Genomic DNA, 25,522 nt, shown 5'->3' with positions numbered 1-25,522 from the left:
GTGGCAGTCCAGAGTTAAAGTGTAAGTGAAAAAAAGGAGAGGTCCAGTACTAGGTCCAGCTCTAGATCCAGATCCTGGGTGTTTCAGTACCAAAACTGAGAAAATAAACATGTAAATGTGACCGCAGTTCATAATAAATAATACGAAAAAAAAAGTGGCAGACTACTGATTAAAGACAGTTTTATTATTATTTATTATTATTATTATTATTATTATTATTATTATTATTATTATTATCTATAAAAAAATTGCATGAACACAATTAAAGTGAGTTGTGTTCTTGGTAATAAATGTAATTAAAAAAAGTGAAGCGTGTCATATTAGTGGCTGGTTTATATTTAATGTTGTTTCGTGAAAAATATGCATAAAGATTAATACATTTTATTTTGACAAATATTTTAAAATAATATATATATATAAATGTGCTTTATTCACATTTAGCAGACACATTTATCCAGAGTCGACTTACAATTTAAGTTGAGGGCCTTACTCAGGGGCCCAAGCAGGGGCAATCCTAGACCTGGGATTCGAACCTATAACCTTCCAATCAGTAGTCCAACGCCTTAACCAGTAGGCTAAGACAAATACCACGTGGGATTCAATTCCCACTTCCGTACTAAATAGTATGCGTAGAAGGAACCGTGGTCTCTGTGCTGTAACGTACTACGTAGTGCATTAGTATGCACTAGTTCGCGTGCTCGTAACTTTAGCTCTTAGCTGCAAAGTTCCAACTTGAGCTGACGGCAACGCCATGACGTCATCCCCGCTCGTGCGTTCACACACACACACACACACAGACACAGACCTCCGCCCCTCCAGCCATGCCACCGAGCCACGGGCAACACTTCGGATTTTACATTGAAAACCCTTAAAGAAGGAGAAAACCGGCGTCACCTCAGACACAGTGCAGGCGGTGTGTGTGTGTGTGTGTGTGTGTAAGAGTGAGCCGTTATCTGGCGTGTATATGGGAGAGAACTGGAGACAAACCAGGAGCTGAGGAGGAGGTAAGTGAGCGTCCATTGAGCAAACAGGCTAATGAACAATCTGTCCGGCTCACGTCGCTTCACACACGTCTAATACACACGTTTTAGCTCTTTTATAAGACCGTGAACTTGTGTGTGTTGTGTTGTGTTAACCTTGATACACAACTGCACAGTTTAAACATACAAACTATACGACATTATATGTTTGTTTATTAGCAGAATAACAACCGCTGTCACTTTGTTTGGGCTTTGTGTGTGCGTGTGATTTTGTGGGGTTGTGTGTGAGTGTGTGTGTGTGTGAGAGTGTGTGTGTGTGTGTGTGTGTGTGTGCGCGCGCGCGCTAGCCGGGTGTTAGCCGTGTTTTCTCGAAGCTAACATGCTACATGCTACATACGGTGAAGGTATATTGCTGAGGTAAAGTAACGGCTATGACCTGTAGCTACATCCTGAGTTAATTAAAAACAAACAAACAAATATTTCACATCGATTGTAAGCATGAAATCGTACAAAGAAACATACAAGCGTGTGTAAGTGAGTGGAAGAAATCGCAGGTCGATCGGGTTTGTGTGATTGATTAGGAAGCTAAGTCCACTTCTTAATGTTCTTAATGCGTACTGAATAGTAGGAGAGAATAGTGCGGGTTTGTGCGGTTTGTGCGCACTGTTTAGGACGGAAGTACGCGCTGTAAGACGCAGTGACGTAACCGCACTTCTTTCTAGTATAAAAGCTGTATGTAATGGTTTGCCATTTAGGGCAGTTTCTTAGACACAGAGTACATCTGAATGTCAGAATTGTCTTTCGAGACTGACACCGAATCAGAGAATTGTTTTGAGGTTTGTGTATCAGCTAATGTTTGATGTTTGATACTGATCCAGATTCACTAAAGCTCCTGTTGGTAAGGAATGCAAATCAAATCCATCAGAGGCACAGAGATGGAGTGGATTTAACACGAGCTGCGACCAGAGCCGACACGTACGATCCTTGTTCGGTCGGTCAAAAAGCACAGCGTAAGTGATCGGGATTATTGGAAAACGTGTCCGATCTGATCTGAGGTCTATCGATCCAGCGTTTCAGACCAACACCCTTCCTGATGGAGGCTTGTCTGATCTCCTTGTCTGATCTCCTTGTCTGATCTCCTTGTCTGATCTCCTTGTCTGATCTCCTTGTCTGATCTCCTTGTCTGATCTCCTTGTCTGATCGTCTCTGATACAAGTCGTGTCGACTACCTGGCCTTGATATGAGCTAAGACATTCTGCACGTTTTTGAGGGAAATGTATTTATTTATTTATTTATTTGATTTTATCCTCAGCCGTACACCCACCGTTCCTCTGTCCATCCCTCCCTCTCTTCCTGTCGCTGTGATTTATGCGGCCACACGATGTCATCGAGTTTAATCTTAGGACACCATTAAAGAGTCGTCTGATGGAAGTCACGGATCAGACCTCGGCCCCGGGTGGTGGTCACAGATCGCACGAGCGAAGCGTTAGCTCCCGTATTTTGATAGGGACCGTCGCTTGGAACGTTAAGAACGGAGTTCGGTTTAATCACGGCTTGTTAAAGACAAATAGAGGAATAACACTGGATCAGGGAAGGAGGGAAGGAAAAGCACTCTGGCTGAAGGTCTGTTCTGCCTTTATGTGTCACCGGACTATTTACATCTCCTCAAGCTCATGTGACATGGCTGTACTCACCTTTGTGTGGATTTGTCGATCGACATTGGGATCTCACGGCGGTAAACATCCTCCGTTAGCTTTCCTTGTTTGTAATTTACTAACCTCTTCAGTTTGTCGTCTCGTCTGGATTTCAATTACTTTCCTTATCAGGCTTTAGCTTAGATGTTACTTGGAAGGCTGTAGTTAAAAATGAAAATAAAATAAATAAAAACTCTCACAGTCTTTCACAGTTGGGAATATTGGAACGAAGCACCAAGGCAAGCGGGAGCTGTTTTCTGTGTGCTTTCTTTCTGCGATTTAGCACAGGAGGAGTTCAGCTCGAAAGAGTTGGCATTTACATATCACTTCCCTAAGTTGTTTTTTTTGTTGTTGTTGTTTTCTTTACCTTTCAGAGGAACGTATATTTCTTATGTGGATGAGATTAGCTCGGCCATCTGGGCTTACAAAACTACGACTCTGTCCACAAGTTTGGGTTCCAGAACATTTTTTTTTTCTCCCTCTCATTTCAGTCTGTTGATACTTAATGGTGAATTCAGTAAGTTAGTAAGTAGTTTTGACACAATGGAACCCTGATTATTATCATTTAAGCCCTGAGTGGTGGCAGATTTACAATGTTTCTTGGGGGAACAATGAAGAGTGAAGCTTTTATTTCAGCTTCAGCCAATTCCTGCAGAAATTCCAGACTATAATGTGTCTAATATGGTGAGATGTAATTTGGCCGCATTTCCTCTCAAGAAACAAGCAAGACACTTACAGCTCATGAACCCAACCCTCATTGATTACTTAACCCCTTTTGTTTTTTTTTTCTGTGTTCGTATCATCCAGGCATTAGTCAGCTGTATCGTATCACATCATGATTTTTATCAGCTCGATTTATTTATTTATTTTTTTTGCTCTGCATTTTATTTCTTACTGTAAAAGTGATGCCACTGCTCCAGCGGTTGCCTGTTGTCAGAACTAGCTCCATTAAGATATTGGATTATAGGGCTCTCTTTAACCCGATTACGTTCATCCGTTTCCACGGCGGATCAGACACCCTTAATAAGAAGCTAGTCTGACCTTGGCAAATGGACTTGCGGAAATGCTAACGACGTTTATCTCGCCAGGATTGGCTCGACTCCGCCGATCAACACGTCTCACCTAATGAGAATGAGAGGAGAGTTTAAGAAGATGAACAGAAGAGGAGATTGTTTAGGAGTGAAAGACCTGGAGAGAAAGGCGGTCCGGTTCTTCCGTCATACGTGAACTCCAGGATGAGATGGAAATCACTTCACCTCGTTGTCTGCCGTGTCTGTCGGACAGTTAGATTAGACAGTGATTAATTAGAAAGTCACGCTTGACGGTAAGCGTGATCGATGTCTAAACGTAGCTCTCTTCTTGTCTTGAGTTAATAATTGTTATTTTTCTGACATTATCCTCGCTGATTTTAATGAAGCTTCATGTCTGGTTCTTGTTGTATGAGTCATTCAGAGGGTCATCTCCCACACACAGCTCTGAGACAGTAAAGCTGCCGAGGAACGAGTGTACACACTAAGCGATGACTTGGCGTAATATCTCTCAGCCAAGCGCATCACCCCTCTCTCTCTCTCTCTCTCTCTCTCTCTCCCGCCCCACTCGGTCGCTCACTCTCTCCTGTTTTTTCTCTCTCAACCCTCTCAGGTCTGAATTGTCCAGCTGCACTCAGATAGAGGAGCCATGAGTGAAGGAGAAGGACATTTTTACAGCGTGCAGGTTGGGGACTCCACCTTCACGGTGCTGCGGCGCTACCAGCAGCTCCGTGCTATCGGCTCCGGGGCGCAGGGCATCGTCTGGTGAGTGGGTACCGAGTGCCACAGTCACGCCACCTCCATCAGCGTAACCCATTAACACTCGTATAGACAAAGAACTGCTAGAGATTTCTGAACGTGCCGTCTGTTGATGAGCAAAACTACAAATACGTAAAATGTTAATGTTCACTGCCGGTATATATGAACTGTGATGGAAAGGGGATGTGGCCTCTGTGTAATAAACCCATGGTTAAGAAAGAGTGTTAATTGTAATTAAAACTTTATTGTTTTGCAGTATTGACTATAAAAACTCATTTCAAACGCGAGCCGTCTCGTAACAACAAAGGTCGGTGAAACAATGCAGCAGAATATTGTCTCACACACACAATACAAAGACCAAGTGCTGGCATGGTTAGCTCACTTTTATTAAATTAAATTAATGTATTATTATTATTTTTTTTTTTTTTAACATTTTCTGTTTCACCCCATGTGACCACCATGGGCAGTGTACACCGGTATACCTCCTTCTGTATTCCTCCTTCTTTTGGGTAACGACATTATTATAGTATGGAGCTATGTGCCACTTTGTCTGCTCCAGGGAACACTGGCCATGAACGAGGCTCAAGGCTATCGTAGGGAATAAAATGATATGCACACACACGTGTACACCTAGAGACGGTTTAGCCATGTCCTGGCGTTTTTTTTTGGGGATGTGAGAGGAAGATGAAGAACCTGGAGGAAACCCGTGCTGACACGGGAAGGACATGCTCCGAATCTCCATGTTCTCGTCTCAGCAGTAGGAGAGCAGGTATTGGCTTGACGGTGATGCAGGGCTTTCCTGTAATAGATAAGTATATGTACTGGTGACCAGTTGACCCGGGGGGGGGTAACGTTCTGGCCAAATTCCCTGATAGTCAACTACTGATCGTTCATGGCCTTTTTTTATTTTTTTTTATTTTTAAACTCTGACAGCATTTGATTTGAATTTTTGTTTCGTTTCTATTCGATGACACTTTTGCTTCAAAGGAATGAATATCCAGCCCATGGGTTTGTGTTATTCATTTCATAGAATTTCCTCATAGAAAGATATTGCTCAAGTCTTTTTTTTTTAATTTTTTCTGGCATGCTATTTCTGATGCGTATTATAATTATAATAATAACAATAATGGCCTCTTATTTTTTTTTTCCCCCCACCCACCGCATTAAGCTCTGCTCTCGACACGGTCCTGGGCATCCCTGTAGCGGTGAAAAAGCTCAGCCGGCCTTTTCAGAACCAGACCCACGCCAAGCGAGCCTACAGAGAACTGGTGCTGCTAAAATGCGTCAATCACAAGAACGTACGTCACCACCTTCTCCACCACCACCACACTCCTCTCCCACGTTTACTCGTTACGCTAATCATCCCAGCTGACTCAGTCACCCGTGTCTCTCCTCTCTTCACAGATCATTCGTTTACTCAGCGTCTTCACACCTCAGAAGTCTCTGGAGGAGTTTCAGGATTTGTAAGCAACAAGTTATTTATTTTTTTCTTTTCTTTTGCCTACGATGCTTTTACACACCGGACAGGTTTACCGTTTTATTATTATTAGTAATAGTTTTGTCGAAGCTGTAATGCGCTCTGCAAGGGTGCAGATAAATGATGTTCTGCCTCCTAGGTACCTGGTGATGGAGCTGATGGACGCCAGTCTGTGTCAGGTGATCCACATGGACTTGGACCACGAGAGGATGTCCTACTTGCTCTATCAGATCCTGTGTGGCATCAGACATCTGCATTCTGCTGGTATCATCCACAGGGTAATGAGCGTAGTTCATTAAAGGTGTAGTTTTTCAATCTGTAGTTATTATCTAAGACAAAGATTTGGGCTTTGATAAAGACATAAGACTCGAACAAAGGTTTGAAGCCCTTTTTTTTTTTTGGAAACGCCGTTTTGACTTCTGTTCATGTAACTCTAAATGAAACGATCAGACTTTTTAATTAGGAAGAATTTGCTGTGCCGGTATGTTGCGTGGGTTGATACGGCACACGCAGTTCAAATCAGACAACGCGCTGGTGTCTGCACGCGATTACACTTTTAATACAGCACAAAATAAACATTTCCAGAACGTGCCTTTTGTTTTTATGTTTTATAGGCTACTTATTCTCAGGGTTATGATGTGATTTCCATTTCAGTATAGCTCAAATCTCCGGTAGCAATGTTGAGATCCAGCATTGTCATAAACTCGTACTAACTTTAGAATTGGTCGTCTCTTACCTTTACGGTTGTGCTTTAATAACGACGCAGCGTAGATTCAGACTTTTTGAACAGTTTGTTTGTGTTATTTCAAACCCCGAGAGATTAAGAGATTGAATCCTGTGTACATCTGGATCGCATAAGCACCAAACCGACGTCTTTAACCAAGTCTGAGTGATTAAGACGATGCGGTATTTTATAGCTGCTTTACTGCGTTATTATGCAGTCGATACACCGCCATATTAAAAGGAGAGCCTCGTGTCAAATTTTACCTGCTCGATTCAGTTCAATTTATATGTATAGTGGTTTTAACAATGGACATTGTCTCAAAGCAGCTTAAAAATGATAAGGTTTTGAAGTTAAATGATGTTTATTTATTTATTTATTTACTTACAAGAAAACCCAGCAACCAGGATGACATTTCAGTGCTGGAAATGTGATAAATCTCCATAAACACATCTTTGGTAAGACGGGTCATGGTTGTAGCAGATGCCCAGAGTCACCACCGACATCGAACCTTTTCCTTTCCCGCTCCTCAGGACCTGAAGCCGAGCAACATAGTGGTGAAATCAGACTGCACTTTAAAAATCCTAGACTTCGGCCTGGCCAGGACCGCCTGCACCAACTTCATGATGACTCCATACGTGGTGACCAGATACTACAGAGCGCCGGAGGTCATTTTAGGCATGAAGTACAAGGAGAACGGTAACGTTCCGAATGGTCACGTTACAGGAATATCGCGTTTGACTTGTTTAGAAGCCGATTTGCGTTTTGAATATGGCTTGTTTGTGTGTCTTGCCTTTGCAGTGGATATTTGGTCAGTAGGCTGCATCATGGGAGAGATGGTGAAAGGCAGCGTTATATTCCAAGGCACTGATCGTATCCTAGCCGCTCACTCCAAACTTTCTCACATTAACCCGTGTGTCTGTGTAACACGTCCAGAACGTGACAGGATTTTCTTTTTAGTCTGTTTGTTAAGTTGTCAGGATTTTTATTCCCCTCCCGGTCTGTATTAGCGCAACGCTTTGCTGCACACACAGATGGCAGCAGAATGCATTTGCAAGGCTTCTTCCCTCCCCGGAGGCAGGAGACTGTTCTTTGGATGTGTCTAGACCTCGCTGTTTCTTACTGGTGCAGTGAAATATTTTGTCTCGGTAGACTTTAAAGAGATTGTCCTTATTTCATAGAGCTGAACACAGTTACAGCAATAAATTTTATTCACTTTTCTGCCTTCTCTGCTCACTGTGTGCTCAGCGTATAGAAATCGTAATTTAATAATAGGTTACTAATTAAAACTGATAATGTATAACGTGGCTGTAAGTATTATGTCGTGAATTTTGGCATCCCTAACGATGGAAATCATGACTCTGAGGCGTTAAACTAAGAGCTCTGTGTTTATGTTCAAATCAATACGAAATTGCCTTACAATCACTTTTATTTTAGATAAAAATAAGATATTTCTTATTGTAGGTTTAAGCTGTAATCCTGCAGTCTTGCTTTAATATCTAATGGTCTGTACATGAGCCCCCTTTTGGCTTTCAGACGATTAAAGAATCTGTTTTCGACCCCTAAACTCGCAGTCAGAAAAACAGCAGACGTCATGATTTGTTTAGACAGAAAACGTTTCATCCTGCTGTCGGTGCACATCGCTCTCAACACTGAGTAACGTTTTAATCATTATACAATTAAACAGAAGTTGCTGTAGTGTAAAACGGATCGGATTTCATTTCCGTTTTTGACCTTAAATTGGCTGCCGCTAGACATTGACCAGTGGAATAAGGTTATCGAGGTGCTGGGAACTCCTTCTCTAGAGTTCATGAACCGTCTGATGGAGACAGTGAGGAACTACGTGATGAACAAGCCACATTTCCCTGGAGTTAGCTTCAGTGAGCTTTTCCCAGACTGGGCTTTTCCGTCAGACACTGAGCACGACAAACTGAAGAGTAAGACAAGTATTCTCTCTCTCTTCTGCTCACTCATTCTCGTACGCACGCACTCACTCACTCTCGCACGCACTCACTCACTCACTCACTCACTCTCGCACGCACTCATTCACTCGCACGCACTCACTCACTCTCGCACGCACTCACTCTCGCACGCACTCACTCGCACGCACTCACTCACTCTTGCACACACTCACTCGTTCTCGTATGCACTCACTCTCTCTTGCGCACACTCACTCACTCTCGCATGCACTCACTCACTCACTCTCGCACGCACTCACTCACTCACTCACTCTCGCACGCACTCACTCTCGCACGCACTCACTCTCGCACGCACTCACTCTCGCACGCACTCACTCTCGCACGCACGCACTCTCGCACGCACGCACTCACTCACTCACTCACTCTCGCACTCACTCACTCTCGCACGCACTCACTCACTCACTCTCGCACGCACTCACTCACTCTCGCACGCACTCACTCACTCTCGCACGCACTCACTCTCGCACGCACTCACTCGCACTTGCACACACTCACTCAGTCACACACACTCACTCGTTCTCGTATGCACTCACTCACTCTCGCACACACTCACTCACTCTCGCATGCACTCACTCACTCACTCTCGCACGCACTCACTCGCTCGCACGCACTCACTCTCGCACGCACTCACTCGCACGCACTCACTCACTCTTGCACAGACTCACTCAGTCACACACACTCACTCGTTCTCGTATGCACTCACTCACTCTTGCATGCACTCACTCACTCTCGCATGCACTCACTCACTCTCGCACGCACTCACTCACTCTCGCACGCACTCACTCACTCTCGCATGCACTCACTCACTCTCGCATGCACTCACTCACTCTCACACCCACTCACACAATCTTTATGATACTCTTGGATAACCTCAACACATCTATCTATATATTCTACCACAGCTAGTCAAGCTCGGGACCTGTTATCAAAGATGTTGGTAATTGATCCGGAGTCTCGCATCTCTGTCCAGGAAGCCTTGAATCATCCCTACATCCACGTGTGGTACGACCCAGCTGAGGCCGATGCGGTGTGTAAACCTTCCCCCCCACACGCTTTGACCAGACAATCCGTCCACTCTATAATTAAAGTCTGTTTCACCCAAAATCTCATTCATAAACACATGCATACATTTACTAACACACTTCCAGGAACCGGTCAGGTGGTTCTGGAATACACCCCTTCATCAGGTCACACTCCACAGTGGTGGTTAATATAAAATCAGACACTCACGGCTCAAAGAATTTTGCAGTTTTGTTTCCGTCTTCAAAGTTGTTCTCTTCGACCACAAAAATTCTGTATAGTTTTATGAACAGAGGAATAAAACACACGTCGTGGATCATTTTGTGTCAGACTTGCGGTCAGAAAGTCAATCATTTGTTCATACTGATTGAAAATGTCAGAAGCGTCTTTTTTCCCTTCAGCGTGAAATAGGTTCAGAGAGACAAGCTTGTAGTATTTCAGGTACAGAGATTTCTTGATAAGGTTTTTCTCATATAGACTTTTAAGTCTTGTGAGCAAACACTGGACACCACACACCCATTCATGTCCAACACATCCACTCAGCGACATATTGTGCAAATTAGATGTATTATTTATTTATTTATTTGTTTTTTTAACTATTCCGTTTTATACCCAGGTGGTCTGTCTGGTGTATTTGCAATAGCTGTTTTTTTTTTTCTCCTCTTTGTAGCCCCCACCTCAAATCTCAGACAAACAGTTGGAGGAGAGGGAACACAGCATAGAGCAGTGGAAAGGTATAAAAGAGTGTATGAGAGATTTACATGTTCCTTTGTCTACGTCTCCTTTGTCTGATAAGATGATTCATTTTCACTGTCTGCCGTTGACCAGAGTTGATCTATAAAGAGGTGATGGACTGGGAAGAGAGGAACAAAAACGGTGTCCTAAAGGAGGAGTGCTTGGGTGAGTTGACCAGAATGTTTGCTTGTGTTCTGTTTTACAGATGTTTTCATTTGGAGTTGACTGTGTGTGTCTGTGTGTGTGTCTGTCTGTGTGTGTGTGTGTGTGTCTGTGTGTGTGTGTGTGTGTGTCTGTCTGTGTGTGTGTGTCTGTCTGTGTGTGTGTGTCTGTCTGTGTGTGTGTGTCTGTCTGTGTCTGTCTGTGTCTGTGTGTGTCTGTGTGTGTGTCTGTGTGTGTGTCTGTGTGTGTGTCTGTGTGTGTGTCTGTGTGTGTGTCTGTGTGTGTGTCTGTGTGTGTGTCTGTGTGTGTCTGTGTGTGTCTGTGTGTGTCTGTGTGTGTCTGTGTGTGTGTGTGTCTGTCTGTGTGTGTGTATGTGTCTGTGTGTGTGTATGTGTCTGTGTCTGTGTATGTGTGTGTGTCTGTGTGTGTGTGTGTGTCTGTGTCTGTGTGTGTCTGTGTGTGTGTGTGTCTGTCTGTTTGTGTCTGTTTGTGTGTGTCTGTGTGTGTGTGTCTGTTTGTGTGTCTGTGTGTGCTTGTGTGTGTGTGTGTGTGTGCACTGTATTTTATGCCCTGCAGTAGATGGTGCGCTGAACAGCAGTGCTACAACCTCTCAGTCTTCGTCTTTTAATGACATCTCGTCCATGTCCACCGAGCAGACACTGGCCTCGGATACAGATAGTTCCTGCATCGACACCATCGCTGGGGGATTAGAGGAGTGACTGTGAGCCTCGGCACTCCATAGCTTGCTCTCCCAATCCTGCTCTCCCCCCCCCCCCCCCCTTTGTCTCTCTCTCTCTCTCTCTCTCTCTCTCTCTCTCTCTCTTTCTTTTTTAAATTTTTTTTTCTCCTCCTCCACACATCCACACATTTTTCCAGATGGCCGTGTGGACCCTGACTTGTTCCAGACAGACAGGCTGTGACACACTGGGGCTTTTACTTGTGATTCTCTCACAGAATCATTTTTCACCTAGCTTCTTTACATTCAGTCACGTTCTCTAGCCCAATCGTTTAAGTAAATCGAGTAGGCATTCAAGAGCAGGAGCTATAAAGGTTCCTATAGTCGTGGCCTGCAGACTCAATTTGGTCCGATTTCTTCGGGAAAAGATTTCTGAATTCCTTCAAAGTTGAAAAACGCAGCGGAAATATCCTTATTAGTTAAAAAAACCCATTTGCTAAACAAAACTTTCACAATAAGTACGGTTTATTGTTATCATGCAGGCATGCAGAAACACATCGTTTACGTTTCACTCATCGTTCGCTTTGAAATGTACAATAAACTATAATGAACATTTAGATAATAAGATTACAATGAAGCTCATGGTACTCGCTCCCCTCCCTCCATTTTTTTTTCCTCTCTCTCTCTCTGTTCTTTTTCATATCCTCCCTCAAGAAGCACATACACTCCTGGAACCAGCTAATCGATAGCTAGTTCCCTCTTCTGGAAATGTTAACGTTCTCAATGCTCTGTTTAAAGTATTGCATGCCACTCATCTTGAACTCTTTTAAGAAAAGGAATCTGTTTACAGGCTCCCTGATTATGCCTGAACGAATACACTTTAAGAAATGGTAGTGCCTGCTTCTGTATATAGACACGATATACCATGTTTTCAGTCAGAGAACTTGATAATGCATCTCACTCATACAGGGTGTAGCCATGTATATACATATATGGATTATGTGTACTTTTTTTTTTTTTTTTGTGTGTGCGCGTGTATGTGTCGTGGAAACCTGATTTTTACAGCTTCTGTAAAAAGGGTCAAGGAAAGTATTGTGTGCCATACACTTTCGTCATGTTGCGTGCGTAATATGAGGAACGCTGAAACAAATTTTCCTTTCTGTATCATTCCAAAGGATTCTGCACAACCTGCAGCATTCCGAAAAAAATTGTGAGGATTGTACATTACATACGAGCTTGAAGCTGCCGATCGCCTTTTTTTAAGTTAAACCCATAACAATGTTTTGCCAATCAAATTTGCATCTTTTTTTTTTTTTTTTTTAAATCACGTATTGAACACCAACGCCCTTTTACGGAAAGAAACTGAGCTTTATTTTATACTAAACTCTTCAGAGAGACGACCTTGTTCTCGTGTGTATGCGTCCTGCATTTTCACCGCGTTTAGAAGCTGGCATGCTGTGAACCGACACACAGAGTAGCATTGTATTATAAATACCTTCTTGTCCTGTTACCACAACAGCATGTGCTTCACGTCGAGCGGTCTGTTGTTACTGAATTGTCTATTCAGTTTTTTTTTATTTTTGCCATGGGAAAAGAACCAACACGTAACGTCGTCTGTGCTGAGGCTTGAAAACAATATAACAAACTGTTAAAAAAAAAATAAATAAAATTCCTCTGTATAATATAGCTTATTTTACAGGAATGCATGAAAGCTGTTGTTCAGTGCGAATCTTCCTTATAGGTGCATTCCATGGAAAAAGTGTCTTTGAAGCTCGTTTTATCAGTACTATAAAAGCCTCGCTATCGACTCATCCGGACGTAAACGTAGCTGGGTTCATCGTTACACGGCGTGTACGCACCCCAGGCTTCCTCTGACGGACTTTCAGAAAGGACCTTGCACGCGGAAGTGCACGAATGTTCTTCATGCCTTAATATCCTCGCCATTTCATTTTCTTCAGCCCGGTCTGACCATCAAGAAGCGTTATGTGGATGGACAGAATGATTAAAGACATTTTCTGTCACCAGGCTAAGAGTTATTTGCTCTGGCACAATAGCTTTCTCACTCGTACACATTTCTATAAAATCTCTGTAAAATAGCATCAGTCCAAGTACGACGCAGGTGTGTGTATGACCGCACCTGGTTCTTTTCATAATAGTAGCACGGTAATAATGTATTATGATACATTATGTGCTGCAGTAGTGCAATGTTGGTGTTTTCTTCTTCCCTCTAAACTTTCACAAGTTACCTTGTTTGTTAAGGAATGAATGAATGAATGAATTCTGCAAGCACTTTTCGGGAACATAAGCGAGTTTGATGGTATTAAATCCCAGTATAAACTGGCCATTAACTCTCTTAAGGGCTTACTGGTGTTTTAAAGGGTATGCCTCTGATATTTTTTTGTCACTTGGACAATCCATATTGCTAGAGATGGAACCAGTCGAAATCTCCATCCCACCCCAACCCCTAAAATTTCTTCATCGCTCATAAACAACGAAAAACGACCGATTAAATAATCTTAACCGTGACGTATGAATAATACTTGTATGCTTCTTTGTGGTTTCTGTTGTCGTGTCATGTATGGATGTGCTCTTTGTGGGTTGTCGTGATCGGAAACTCCAAGCGAGATTTCGTCATTCAACCCTCAAGTCTGAAACATATGCAAAATCTCAAATAGGATTATAGACCTGTTGCAACTGACTGTCCAATCCATTCATTTTTATGTGAGGGTGCGAAAAGAAAAAAAAACTTGTAACAAATTGCCAAATAAATCACTTTAAATTACAGACTCCTTTACATTTCTTACACATTTTATTTTGGTACAAATGCACTGTAAGTAATAAGTGGCTTAAGTATTTTCTATATATATATCTGTGTGACTTGTAAATTTAATTGTTTATCATTTCAATTTTCATTTAAATCACCCCATCATTAGTTAGGGAGATTAGTCATACATCAAACTTTAGTATTAAAGTCTTGAGATGTTGTATAAGAATTGACTTTTTCTTGTGTATCGTATAACACCATGCTTGCTAACACATCTTACCCCCACTCTTGGGTCATTTTATTGTCTTTGTGTTGCAGTGTGGCACAAGGCATTTTTCAGACATGCGTCGTCTTTTTCGATGTTTTTTTTTCCACCCGTTTGGTCCAGTAGGCTTTTAACATTTGTACATGCCAGAGACAAATGATCAAAGTGTTACCAACATCAGCCTCGGTATGTAAGCGCTGAGACATTAGGAGTGTCAGAAGCTTTGGATGATGCGGTCTGTTTTCCGAGCCTCAGAGTTCAGCTCTCCAAAGGTTTCAAAGAACTGCTCCATTTCTCGTTGTAGTGCAGCATTCCGTCGGTCTGCGTCAGCCCGAGCTCGTTCCATGTTCCGCATCTTGATTTCAGCGACGCTGACATGTCGACGCTGTTGCTCCAGAGTTTCACGCAGTCCCGCTACCTGCCCCCGGAGGGCCTCGTTGCGCTGTTCCAACCTTAACAGATAGATTAAACATATGGTGATTTATTTATTATTTTTTCTATAATCTCCCAGAGGAAGCAAGACTAATGCATGTAAGACTATTTCAGTGCTTAACAAAAAATTTGTTTGTGCTGATCAACAGCATGAGGATGTGAAACCATTAGTGCACTCTATGTGACTTTTGGACGGTTTAATTACTCACTCACTCACTCACTCATTCATTTTCTACCGCTTATCCGAACTACCTCGGGTCACGGGGAGCCTGTGCCTATCTCAGGCGTCATCGGGCATCAAGGCAGGATACACCCTGGACGGAGTGCCAACCCATCGCAGGGCACACACACACACTCTCATTCACTCACGCAATCACACACTACGGACAATTTTCCAGAGATGCCAATCAACCTACCATGCATGTCTTTGGACCGGGGAAGGAAACCGGAGTACTTGGAGGAAACCCCCGAGGCACGGGGAGAACATGCAAACTCCACACACACACACAAGGCGGAGGCGGGACTGAAACCCCCAACCCTGGAGGTGTGAGGCGAATGTGCTAACCGCTAAGCCACCGTGCCCCCCAGTTTAATTACATAGTGAGAAACAAAGTTCTGATGCTCTGATGAGGGTGTTCATACCTGTTGATCTTGGCCTCGTACTCAGCTTTCTGCCTGGCCATTTGCTGCCGTAGGCCAACCACGAGGCACTGTATTGCTTGAGAGGCAGGGGGGTCTTGAGAATCTGTAGAAGCATTTGGAAGAAAGACCTCACTGCTACCTGTACTTAATGGGGCATCTGTGGGGGCAGTGGAAGAGGCAGGGGAGCATGGGTGTAAGTCACTTTCTCCAAGGTCTGACCTGTAAGAAGGGAAACAAACAGAGCTGTGGCAAGGGCTAGCGGTTCCACCGCTACCAGAGCCCCCATCCCCAAGCAGAATCTCACAGGAAGACCAGGAACTGGTGATGTCAGCCATTCTAGCAGTGCCACCCTCCAAGTCTACCATTCCAGTGCCAGCTTCACCTTCTTCTATACAGTCGTCCTGATGCACCCCAGTGACCATGTTGTCATACACAGATAATGTGCTGTCCTGGGCTTCACTGCTTCCACCACTTTCTCCTAGAATTCTCTCAGTCTCCCAGCCACATTGCCCTAGGCCAGGCCAGCTTGTAGACTGCATACAGCTCTCATGTCCAGCTTCTCCAACTATAATCGTTGAGGAAGAGGCAGTTGGTGGAGTGGTTGGGGGAGGCAGAAGTCCAGAGTGAGGAGACTCCAGTGCCAAGAGGGATGGATCGTGGTTTTCGTAAAGAAGAGTCGAGCTTGCCTGAGAGGAGACTTCCTGTTTTTGCTGCTGTAGCTCTTCTAGGTGATGCGGGGTGTGTGAACTTTGGAAGGAAAATCTCCGTTCAGACATAAGAGGTAGTGAGAATTTCCTGGAGCATGGCGTGAAAGTCTGAGCCGGTTGGTGCTCACCATCACTGTTCAATCCTAGCTGAGGATGTCTTTGAGGAGCAGCAGGCTTGGTGTACACCCACTCTACCTGGCTGCCTTGTCTATGCGTGGAAGCAAAAGCTGGTCCTGAGGTTTTTGGTGCCTTGCGGTTGTTTTCTCTTGAGAAGAGCATGCTGTGTTCTCGGATCAGCTCTGACATCAGATGCTGTATTATAGCTGCACCTAGAGAGAAAGGTCAGTAAAAGTATTAGTGGTATGACTAAAAGGCATTTGAGTTTTTTTTGCCTACTGGTATCGAAATCTCAATACGCAGCCTACAGATCTCTGGCTCCAACAGAGTTTGTCGATTTCTTACCCCCAATTATACTTTCAGGGTCTTCAGCTTTAGGTCGAAGAATGTTTGGCCCAAACACAGTTGCTAGGTTTTGGATACTCATCTTATTGGTGCTAGAAAAGGACTGGACCTCATTTAAGAACCTGCAACAAGAGGATTTGTCCATCACTAAAATGTTGGAGATGCACACGTTTAATAATTTCATAGCAACAATTGTTCCAATCTTAAATCTAGCACTTACTGACAGATGTACTTCAGCAGTTTAAAATTAGCTACAGGGAGCTCAAGAAGAAGGTTTCTTAATTCCACCAGTCCCTGAAGCCAGACCAGAAGAAGGTTATATAAAACCTTATATGTATTATCAAGATTTAAAACATTTTAACCTGTGCAACACATTACAGTTTAACAGAATAGGAGATTACCTGTTCCCTGTCTGAGGAGATTTTTTTGCCACATATAAGAAACTCTTGATAGCGGGAGAAGGGTACTAATGGTTCAGGCAACTCTCTAAGGTACAGCTTCAGCAGAGAGGCCACTGTGTGGACATCTGTGCTGCTAAGATACAAAAATAATAATAAAACGCCACAGAATGCTGTCTACTTAGTCGTCATGTAGCTAAAGGTCTTGATCCTTTGGCACGTCACATCATATATAACATCTCCAAAACATCATGTACAATAACCCCTAACAAATGTTCTTAAGTGTTCTTACCCATCACTTACCTATCAAAGGATGGTTTTTCACCAGCATCAAAAGCCTCCTGCAGCTCTTTGACAAGCGTTGCCTGGCCAGGTTGCCTGAAGAGCCCAACTTCCATCAAACCCTGCTCCCTGATGAAGTCCACACACTGCTCTACCACAAGAGGAGCCATGTGGTCTCCATACCTGCGCTCGTACAGCACCGTCTCCTCCAACCGCTGCCCAAACACACCTTAAGGTACACGGGTGTAATTAATCAAACCATGGGTTCCTACCTGAACTTAAAACAAGCTTCAAGGGTTATGATGCAGTTATCATTTCAGTAAACACAATGCTGCAGTACACGACATCAGCATGCAGTTCAGAGACATGTTTTTGAACTCATAAATTTCAAAGCAAACGCTGTTTGAGATGCTGCTGCACTGCACCAAAATCTCTCAGCACGTCTCTGTAAAAAGCTTAAAATACTCACGCCTTCTAAAGCTCAGCACTCTTTTTATTTTTCTGTAAGCAGAGTTGGAGAGGTAGCTTCCTGTTCGATGGACTGCCTGCTTGCTCTCAGGCATCTTCCTCTCTCCTCCTTGCTTGTACCTTGCGTCTTTGATTCTCAGATGCACACCTTCCGCCGGTTTTAAAATCACAGCATCTCTGAATGACTTAGTATCCCAGAAGTATCCTAGAATGGAACAAAAGACTGCACAAAGGCAGGTAAAAAAAATCCTTTGTCCCACTTCTGTCTCACTCCGTCTTCTTCCTCTTTTCCGTGTGCAGGTAAATTGATAAACCCCAATGTTCTGTGAGCCTTGGAGCTAAGAGGAGGCACTCCCTGTCTTGTCCTGTTTATGTGTACTGACCCTCAGGCTCAAATATGCGTGCTAATCAGATATATCAACATTCCGACAGTGAAAACAATCCTCCTTTATTAGGAGGCGTTGTTCATATTCAATATGTTCCATACATACAGTTTTTTTTAAATAAACTCGCTGAGCTGTTTCAGTATAAATAAAAATCTCAATAACATTTGTAGGAGAAAACAAAACCCAAATCCAAGACGAATGTTTCTGCTATGGAATAGAACAAAAGACCATATAAAGCTGCAGTTTCTGTTTCAGCTCTTTATGAATGTCCCACCAGCTCAGACTTGTCCGGTCCTCTCGGAGTGTCCAGCACCTCCTCTTCTCCTGTCTACAGTGCATGTCCTCTGAACTCCAGCCAGCTTTGGTTGAAGGTTGCAGCCATCCACGTTTTTCGGTTTCTTCTTTGAGGTTTTGGTTAAGGTTTCCTTGCAGCCACTTTCAGACATCCAGGCCATGTAGCTTGGTCTGTAATAATTTTCTTTTTTTTTTTTTTTTTTTTTTACTTTGATGAGAAGAAGCTGTAATTGTCTTAAGGAGTTTCCAGTGACGCAAACTGGCACCTCCTTAGTTTACTGTCAGAATTCCTCAAGGCTTCTCCTTCACCGAATACCTTTCTCAGCACCCCCACGTCACATGTTCACCGTCTTATGCCTTGTTTCTTTTGCCTTACCTGTCTTCTTACATTTTCCTTTTCCTTTGCTCACACTCTCTCTACCCTTCCCTCCCTCCCTCCTTCCTTCTCTCTCTCTCTCTCTCTCTTTCTATCTCTGTCCTCCTCTGTCCTTTCCTCACCCCTGTATCAAACTACCCCTCTGCAGGCTCTTTGGAGCATGGCCAAGTGGTGCCGACTCCCTCTTTCCCTATCCTTCTTGTCTCTCCATGAATCATTAACACTGAACACCAGTGTCACAGATTGACTAAAATAAATGAGCTAGAACATGTAGCCTTTTCTCCACCCCCTTTCACTCTTTCCGCCAGGTATTTTTGCCTCTCTGCTCTGTTTGTCACCTTGTCTCTCAACCCCCCCCCACCCTGCCTACTTACTTAACATAGTCTCCAATCACTTTCCACTGCCCCACACTGAGCATTCCCTCAGCTCCTTTTTTAAATGCTTGTATCCGGTTCGGGTAAATTACTCCCTGATGACAAATCCGAAATGGCTCCTGAGACACCGACTTAGCATGTAGGGAACTTGTGTGTGAGCCTGTGTGTTATCTTTTAGTGAAATCTTTTTTCCGTGTAGGTGCCCCAGGCTGGTGAGCAGTTATGGCTACAAGGTCATGTGGGGAATTCATTGGGAATGTTAATCTCTCCTGGGAAACGAGCAATAGGCACTCGGCAGCAGGCGATCGGCTCTCGAAAGCCCAGCGCAGCAGTTTTTAAACTTTAAACCCTAGGCATTGCGCTACACACTTATTGTAGGACATGGGACATGTTCTATGAATAGGAAGGTCTGAAACTGGCAAATGGTGTGCTGTTGACTTTGTGTTGGGCTCCGTTCTGGACTGGAGCGTTGATAATATTAGTGTAAGACACTTCGTTACTGAACAGTAGTATAGAACGACAGAGAGCTGACAGCCCACTTGAGAGACGTGAGGTGTGCTGTAACTGTTGTGGAATTAGGCATTTTGCCAAATCTCTCTCTCTCTCTTTTTCTCTCTCTCTTTTTCTCTCTCTCTCTTTCTCTTTCTCTCTCTCGTTCTCATTCTCTTTCCCTCTCCAAGCCAGGAGGCCAGACAGGGAGTTTTGTACTCTGATCTGCCCGGACAGAGCTTGAGCTGAAATAGTTCATGAGTGGCTATGTGGAGGAACTGCAATCCTGAATCATACAGTATGTTTATCCCAGGAGGTTTATATCTGGAAGGCAATGACAGTCTGTGTCTATATTCACCTAAGTGGCATTGCTAGAACTTTTCCTCTAATAATGTTCACGTTATTTTGTGCTTGTTGCATCAAATAAAGATAACCAGAATTCCTTTTTAAGACCAGATTGAACTGGTGGGTGATGTGTTTTTAGAGCTTTTCGGTATGTAGCCAGCGTTAGACAAAGAACCTTCACTTATTTGTCTAACACAATGGTAATGTCTGGGAAATGGTCTTAATATGGGTACTGTGTCATGAGATGAGTGTCTGTGTGTGGAATGTGTTATGACTCAAATCCATAATGGGCTGTCACACTATGGGTATTTGGTCTAAACACTGGTATCGTAGTGTTTTATCAGGGGAACTCCTGCAGGATTTTCCAGAGACATGTCCATGTCAGAGTGTGTACAATTACCTGTGAAAGGTATCCAGACTCCTTTGTTGAGGCTCTTCAGCCATTCCTCTCCTTGACCACAGCTGTTAGACAGGAAGAAGTATGATCCTGGGCTTACTAACACATCCCTGTTCCCTGTCAGAGAGAAAGGGAACGGGATCATTGGGGAAACAAAGTTGGTTGGAGTCTTAAGTGTATTCGACAGTTTAACCTTCATTATTAGGATCAGCTTGCTTGACCAAATTGGAAATAAATCAATGGGAATTCTTAAAGAAAGTGTTCAAGGTGTTCTCTGGTGCTCATTATAACATCGACATGTTTAAATTACACACAAATCCTTTTTTTTTTTTTGCCTAGGACATAGGAAGTCTGTCAGCACGTGTGTGAGAGAAATAAAGCTGTAACTCTAAGGTTTCCGAAATGGGAGTGTTCAGGATGGAGGACTTTGTGGTTTCTTAGATTTTTTTTCTATGAATTTTGAGAGAAAGGAAAAAAAGAGGCTCTAAGCTTGGTATTTTTCCTTCAGTCACTCCAGACCAACCAACCAGCCAGACATGACAAATCCTCACACTCAGATATGTCTCTGTTTTTCAATGTCCTGGCCTTAAAGGCAGGGTTCGTGACATGAAAGTAGACTTGCCTTCTTTATATCACTTCATTTAAGCTAATATGACTAATACGTGAAGGAATCGTGATTATAAATACAAATAAACAAATGCTCCAAAGCATTTTAATCCCACAAACTACTTAAAATGCGTCCTCTGAATTAACAAAGTGGCCACACCCTAAATAATGCACTATATATGGTGACTTGAAAGCTGCGAGTATTCTTTTTGTCTTTTTATAAACTACACTAAATGAAAGGGAAAAGAACCCATTTGAATCTGAGCAGAAAATCCCACTTGAACTCTCTCAGTACAGGTTAAACGAGCTAAATCAAGCAGATCCTTTACGAGTCACGGTCAAGCTGTCCTTTCCGCCAAGGCTCATATCGAGATAATGGCCTGAATACAATCGAGTGACCATTTCTTATCCTTAAGTACGACTAAAGTTCAAAAGCGGAAGAGCACACCATCGATTTTCATAATTTAATTTTTTTAAATCTTGCTGTTTCTTCCCCCACCGCTAGATACGTTCCTTGGAGGAGACTATTAATCACAGAATGGGTCTTGGCCACAATTACACAGCGCTCTACATTCCACTCACATTTGCTGAGAGATTGTGGTAATTAATTTCAGTGAGGCATTTTCCTTCACTTACAGAAAGCAGCAAAAAAAAAAAAAAAAACAGCTAAGTGGTTTATCAATACCTCTTTTGTTCCAAGCATGGATAGTAAGACCTACTGTAGCATAATGATATTAAAAGGAGATAGAGGACATCCCTAAAGGCTGAAGGGAATGACTGCTGCTCTGGGCAACAAGCTTAAATTGAGTTTAATATTAGTGAACATTTGTAGCTCGTTCAATAGCATTAGTTTCCTCCTGCCTCCCTTTTTCTTGCTCATTCTTTAAACCAGGCCCCAAATTCTTTATCAGCTGCTCTGACAGGAAGCGATTAGACAGCATCAGACATGCTGGTTAACTTAAAAGGATTAAAATAGTGTAAGAGAATTTGTACAGACTTCTCTTTGAAAACTGCTGGGATGGACGTAAAGGGCGTAACGAACATTGTCGTAATAAAGAATGTAAATTTAAGTCATTATGTTAGTGATAGTTTAATATGCTCACGATTATATAGCATAAAGCCCACCTGTAACTTTTATTGAAACATTAATGTACTGTTAATGTCATTGCCATTTAATAGAATAAAGTTAATAATAACAGATTTATTTATTTATTTATTTATTACATATTTTTTCCTTGGTTAAAACAGCAAAGTATAAACAATTTGAGCTTTTGTAGATCATCTTTACAGAATTTTATTTTTGTGCCAATCAATATGTGCCTTTATCACATTCGAGCTGATTATTTTCCAATAACAGATCATCCTGCAGTATTATTATTTATTCCTTGATTCCTGTTATACCACCTCGGTTTGTCATCGCTAACCATTTTTAATGTCTTCAAAGAATGTATGAATTCTACTTTTTTATTAATTTATGGACAAAACAAGTTTCTTTTTAAATCTTTTTTTTTTCGTATCGGCAACAGATAACCGTTCCCTCGACGGTTGCTTTCGAATTTAGAGACAGAAACAAATGTACCTTGTTACAGAGAAACTGTAAAACCTAAAAGTCCTCCATTTTTTACAGTTTGGGAAAAGGTTTAGCTTGTTACCATGATTGCTTGTTGATACTGGAGACATTTTCAGAAATTTTAAATAAACGTTTAGAAAAAGCGTCAGCATCAACGAGCAATTTATTTTTTTTATTCTGTTTATTAATAGGCTTAGAAACAAATGAACAAATATTAGATTAAGCACATGAATATAAACCCGTAACACGACTTACGGCTCCGGTCATTGAAAACGAATCGACGCCTTCTGACCAATCAGAATGGAGAATTCAACAGCTCTGATGTGTAAACACTTGTAACACTTTATTAACGTTGTAAACAGGCTAAAAGTCACTTTATAGCCCTGTATAGAACCTATTTAAAGTTGTTTAACAGAGATTTCACTGAACTGTAAGAGGCAGTAGCTAGAAGTAGTTGTACTGTAGTTGATACGTTTTGGTCATATGTCTGTAATTGTTCTATCACACGGTCAGGAAAATATAAACACAATACAGTTTTAAAAATATGAGTCATTAATGGAGACAGTGCAACTCTGAAACCATCAGTTTGAAAACTCCTAATTCAAAACTAAAAACAAAAATAAAGCAACAAAAAGTTTTCTATAAATTTCTATAGAGCTTCAATGAAAACAGAGAAATTATCCAACATGATTAAAACCCAACCAGAAAGAGGAAAACTCCCATGAGGACACTGTATAACATGGCTATACGTGGCTATACAGGCTTAGTAAGATTGGTTGCCAGTTTATTAGGTGTACCTATCATGTCAGTGCATATATTATGACTTCTTCTTCTTCTTCTTCTTCTTTGGCTTTTCCCTTCAGGGGTCACCACAGCGAATCATCTCTCTCCATCTATCTCTATCTTATGCATCCTCAACACTTGCACCCACTAGCTTCATATCCTCATTAATTACATCCATATACCTCCTCTTTGGCCTTCCTCTTTGCCTCCTGTGTCAGTAAATAAGAAAGCACCACTACTATATAGATATTATTTGGGTGGTGGACCACCTTCAGCACAGTTAATCACCCTGGTCTGAGTGTATCAGAAGCATCACTTAAGTTCAGACATTGTTCAGATTTGAAACACTAAAGGTCTAGAGCATGACAAACTCATTGACAGAAACGAGCTCTTGTCTCTGAATGTGCATGGACCACAGCTGTAAGTGTATATACTACTGTGAGAATGATCTATAATATCTGGTGGTGCTCTGGTCTCCACTGGTGAATGGGATGAGGTAGAGAGACCAAACTAGCTGTATGGTCAGTAATCAGGTTGAATCTCAACTCATTGTGGGTTGAAACGAGTCCAGTAACTCATGAGGAAGAGGCGTCCAGTTTTGCTACATAGAACCTTTAGTGTATTTCACCAGATTTTTCAGAAATGTCTTGGACAAACTTTATAGAATACCCCATAAATAGATTTTAGGTTTTTTTTTTAGTTTTTATGTTTGTTTTAAGTAGGAATTGAAAATGTTCTTGTTTAAATCAGGGTTTTCATTCATTTAGCTTCAGTCTATCTAAGGAATGCTAAGAACAAGGTGGGAATACACTATGGAAAGAACACCAGTCCATTACAGGGCACCATAGACACACACACACACACACACGTGTAGCACACATTTACACACCATTATTGTTGCTTTAACTGAACTGAACAAATGGCACAAAGCATCACACCTTTACCTCTGGATGGAAACAATTGTCCTTCGTGTTCGGAAAGAAAGTGAAAGTCCTTTATTTAAAGACCTTTATTATTAACGGTGCTTCAGGGAATAGTGTTTGCAAAGTGTCCTCCAGTTCATTACATTAAGTGGCATCTTCAGCGACAGTATATCCGTCCCTCAGTCATCCATAAAACCACAAATCACAGAACTGTTAATGCCACTTTGGGTTATTCTTCTTCGGCTTTCATGACTGTGTGCTGTCAAACAGAATTAGAGTCAGGATCCAGCCAAATAACCGTATGGAAAGAGTTTCTAAAGCTGCCAAAACTGATCTGGACTGAACTGATAAGTCCGGTTACAGTGAGGGACGGACGAGTCGCCATTGAAGTGCTCTGCGGTATTATACAAACCAGATTAAAAGGTCAAACCTCGCCGCCATGTCCAAACTCCATGGGTATCGAGCTCAGTTTATCTGTATGTATCAATCTGCTAAAGTGCTATTATTTATTTATTTATTTTCTTAGTAAGTTACCGAACAATCGAAGTAATTGCAACCTAATGCAATAAGGTGTATTTCAGCAGCCGTGACCTCTCAAAGACGGCGCGCTATAGGTTTCTACGCTCGAGGACGCCGTCTGTCGTGATCCATCCAGGATTCTGAATTTCATGACTGATGCTGCATGAAGAAGGGACACTCACCTTTCTGTGTGATGCTGTCAAACTTCCAAGACTTAAAACAGGTGAGTCCCATGCTGCAGGTGTCTTTCTCATGCAGCGCGCTAGCTTTGCCTGATCTTTACTCCTCTCTTGGCGTTTATCATTCTCTACATGTCAGCGATGGAATTGCTGGTGAACGGAGGCTGGCCACATCGGTGGCGTTTTTAAGTATGGACTCCCCAGCACTGCCATGGTTCGGCTCAACTGCCGCTCCATCCGTCTAATTCCCTACATCTCCCTCCCCATCCATCCCATCAATAAAGATCCAGCTCTACCCCTTTTGCAGTCCGTGCTGGGGGAGATATGAGGGTGGGGCGGGCTCTGTCTCTGCAGCATATGTACGCACATACACACACTTCTAAGCCAAAGTCTGGCCTCAGCATCCCTTCAGCAGCTATAATTACTTTGGTACACTACGGCATTTCAGGCGAGCAGGACCAATTTCCCTAATGCATCCACAGCCCTGCACACAGCCCCCCTCCCCCTGAGCCGCCACCCAGCATTTGGTTTAATGGCCATCGACATGATCAGCCCTCACCCGCACGCAATGACTCAAAGAGGTTATAAAGACAGGAGCGGGTGACCGGCGCGTTAAACTTTTGAACCGTT

At 42.6% G+C, this 25,522-nt stretch overlaps 2 protein-coding genes across 5 annotated transcripts; one reads left to right on the top strand and one right to left on the bottom strand.

The window, feature by feature from the left end:
• The first annotated feature begins 786 nt into the window (after positions 1-786).
• On the top strand, positions 787-14,015 carry mapk9 (mitogen-activated protein kinase 9). Of its 2 annotated transcripts, none has more exons than XM_060890262.1 (12): positions 787-1,004; positions 4,316-4,467; positions 5,630-5,759; positions 5,866-5,924; positions 6,078-6,216; positions 7,193-7,358; positions 7,461-7,532; positions 8,414-8,596; positions 9,541-9,665; positions 10,329-10,392; positions 10,487-10,558; positions 11,135-14,015. In XM_060890262.1, exons 2-12 carry the CDS (start codon positions 4,352-4,354, stop codon positions 11,272-11,274), a joined length of 1,266 nt encoding a protein of 421 aa, XP_060746245.1. In that variant the 5' UTR covers positions 787-1,004; positions 4,316-4,351; the 3' UTR covers positions 11,275-14,015. The 2 variants fall into 2 exon arrangements, with proteins under 2 accessions (XP_060746245.1, XP_060746244.1); XM_060890261.1 differs by having other exon boundaries at positions 788-1,004; positions 11,132-14,015.
• A 6-nt stretch (positions 14,016-14,021) lies between these two features.
• si:ch211-247j9.1 (rho GTPase-activating protein 24) lies at positions 14,022-24,947 on the bottom strand. 3 transcript variants are annotated; one of them, XM_060890260.1, is made up of 9 exons: positions 24,896-24,947; positions 23,538-23,540; positions 20,316-20,429; positions 17,205-17,412; positions 16,905-17,037; positions 16,724-16,797; positions 16,504-16,625; positions 15,335-16,370; positions 14,022-14,712 (listed from the first exon to the last, which is right to left on the bottom strand). In XM_060890260.1, exons 1-9 carry the CDS (start codon positions 24,945-24,947, stop codon positions 14,475-14,477), a joined length of 1,980 nt encoding a protein of 659 aa, XP_060746243.1. In that variant the 3' UTR covers positions 14,022-14,474. The 3 variants fall into 3 exon arrangements, with proteins under 3 accessions (XP_060746243.1, XP_060746242.1, XP_060746240.1); XM_060890259.1 differs by lacking the exons at positions 20,316-20,429; positions 23,538-23,540; positions 24,896-24,947 and adding an exon at positions 17,653-19,049 and having other exon boundaries at positions 16,905-17,034; XM_060890257.1 differs by lacking the exons at positions 20,316-20,429; positions 23,538-23,540; positions 24,896-24,947 and adding an exon at positions 17,653-19,048.
• Between the last annotated feature and the right edge of the window lie 575 nt (positions 24,948-25,522).

This window comes from Tachysurus vachellii, chromosome 17, assembly GCF_030014155.1.
Source record: "Tachysurus vachellii isolate PV-2020 chromosome 17, HZAU_Pvac_v1, whole genome shotgun sequence".
In the NCBI taxonomy this organism is placed as follows: domain Eukaryota; kingdom Metazoa; phylum Chordata; class Actinopteri; order Siluriformes; family Bagridae; genus Tachysurus; species Tachysurus vachellii.
Note: the sequence above shows the minus strand (reverse complement) of the source record. Positions and strands in the feature narration are given on the sequence as shown.

Excerpts from the sequence above, each read along its gene's own strand:
- mapk9 (XM_060890261.1), top strand. The coding sequence starts at position 4,352 with ATGAGTGAAGGAGAAGGACATTTTTACAGCGTGCAGGTTGGGGACTCC. Across the intron at positions 6,217-7,192 it reads CTGCTGGTATCATCCACAGG|GACCTGAAGCCGAGCAACAT; the intron begins GTAATGAGCGTA and ends CCCGCTCCTCAG. Across the intron at positions 7,533-8,413 it reads TATATTCCAAGGCACTGATC|ACATTGACCAGTGGAATAAG; the intron begins GTATCCTAGCCG and ends GGCTGCCGCTAG.
- si:ch211-247j9.1 (XM_060890260.1), bottom strand. The coding sequence starts at position 24,947 with ATGGGACTCACCTGTTTTAAGTCTTGGAAGTTTGACAGCATCACACAG. Across the intron at positions 16,798-16,904 it reads TCTCCTCAGACAGGGAACAG|GGACTGGTGGAATTAAGAAA; the intron begins GTAATCTCCTAT and ends GTCTGGCTTCAG. Across the intron at positions 14,713-15,334 it reads TACGAGGCCAAGATCAACAG|GTTGGAACAGCGCAACGAGG; the intron begins GTATGAACACCC and ends CTATCTGTTAAG.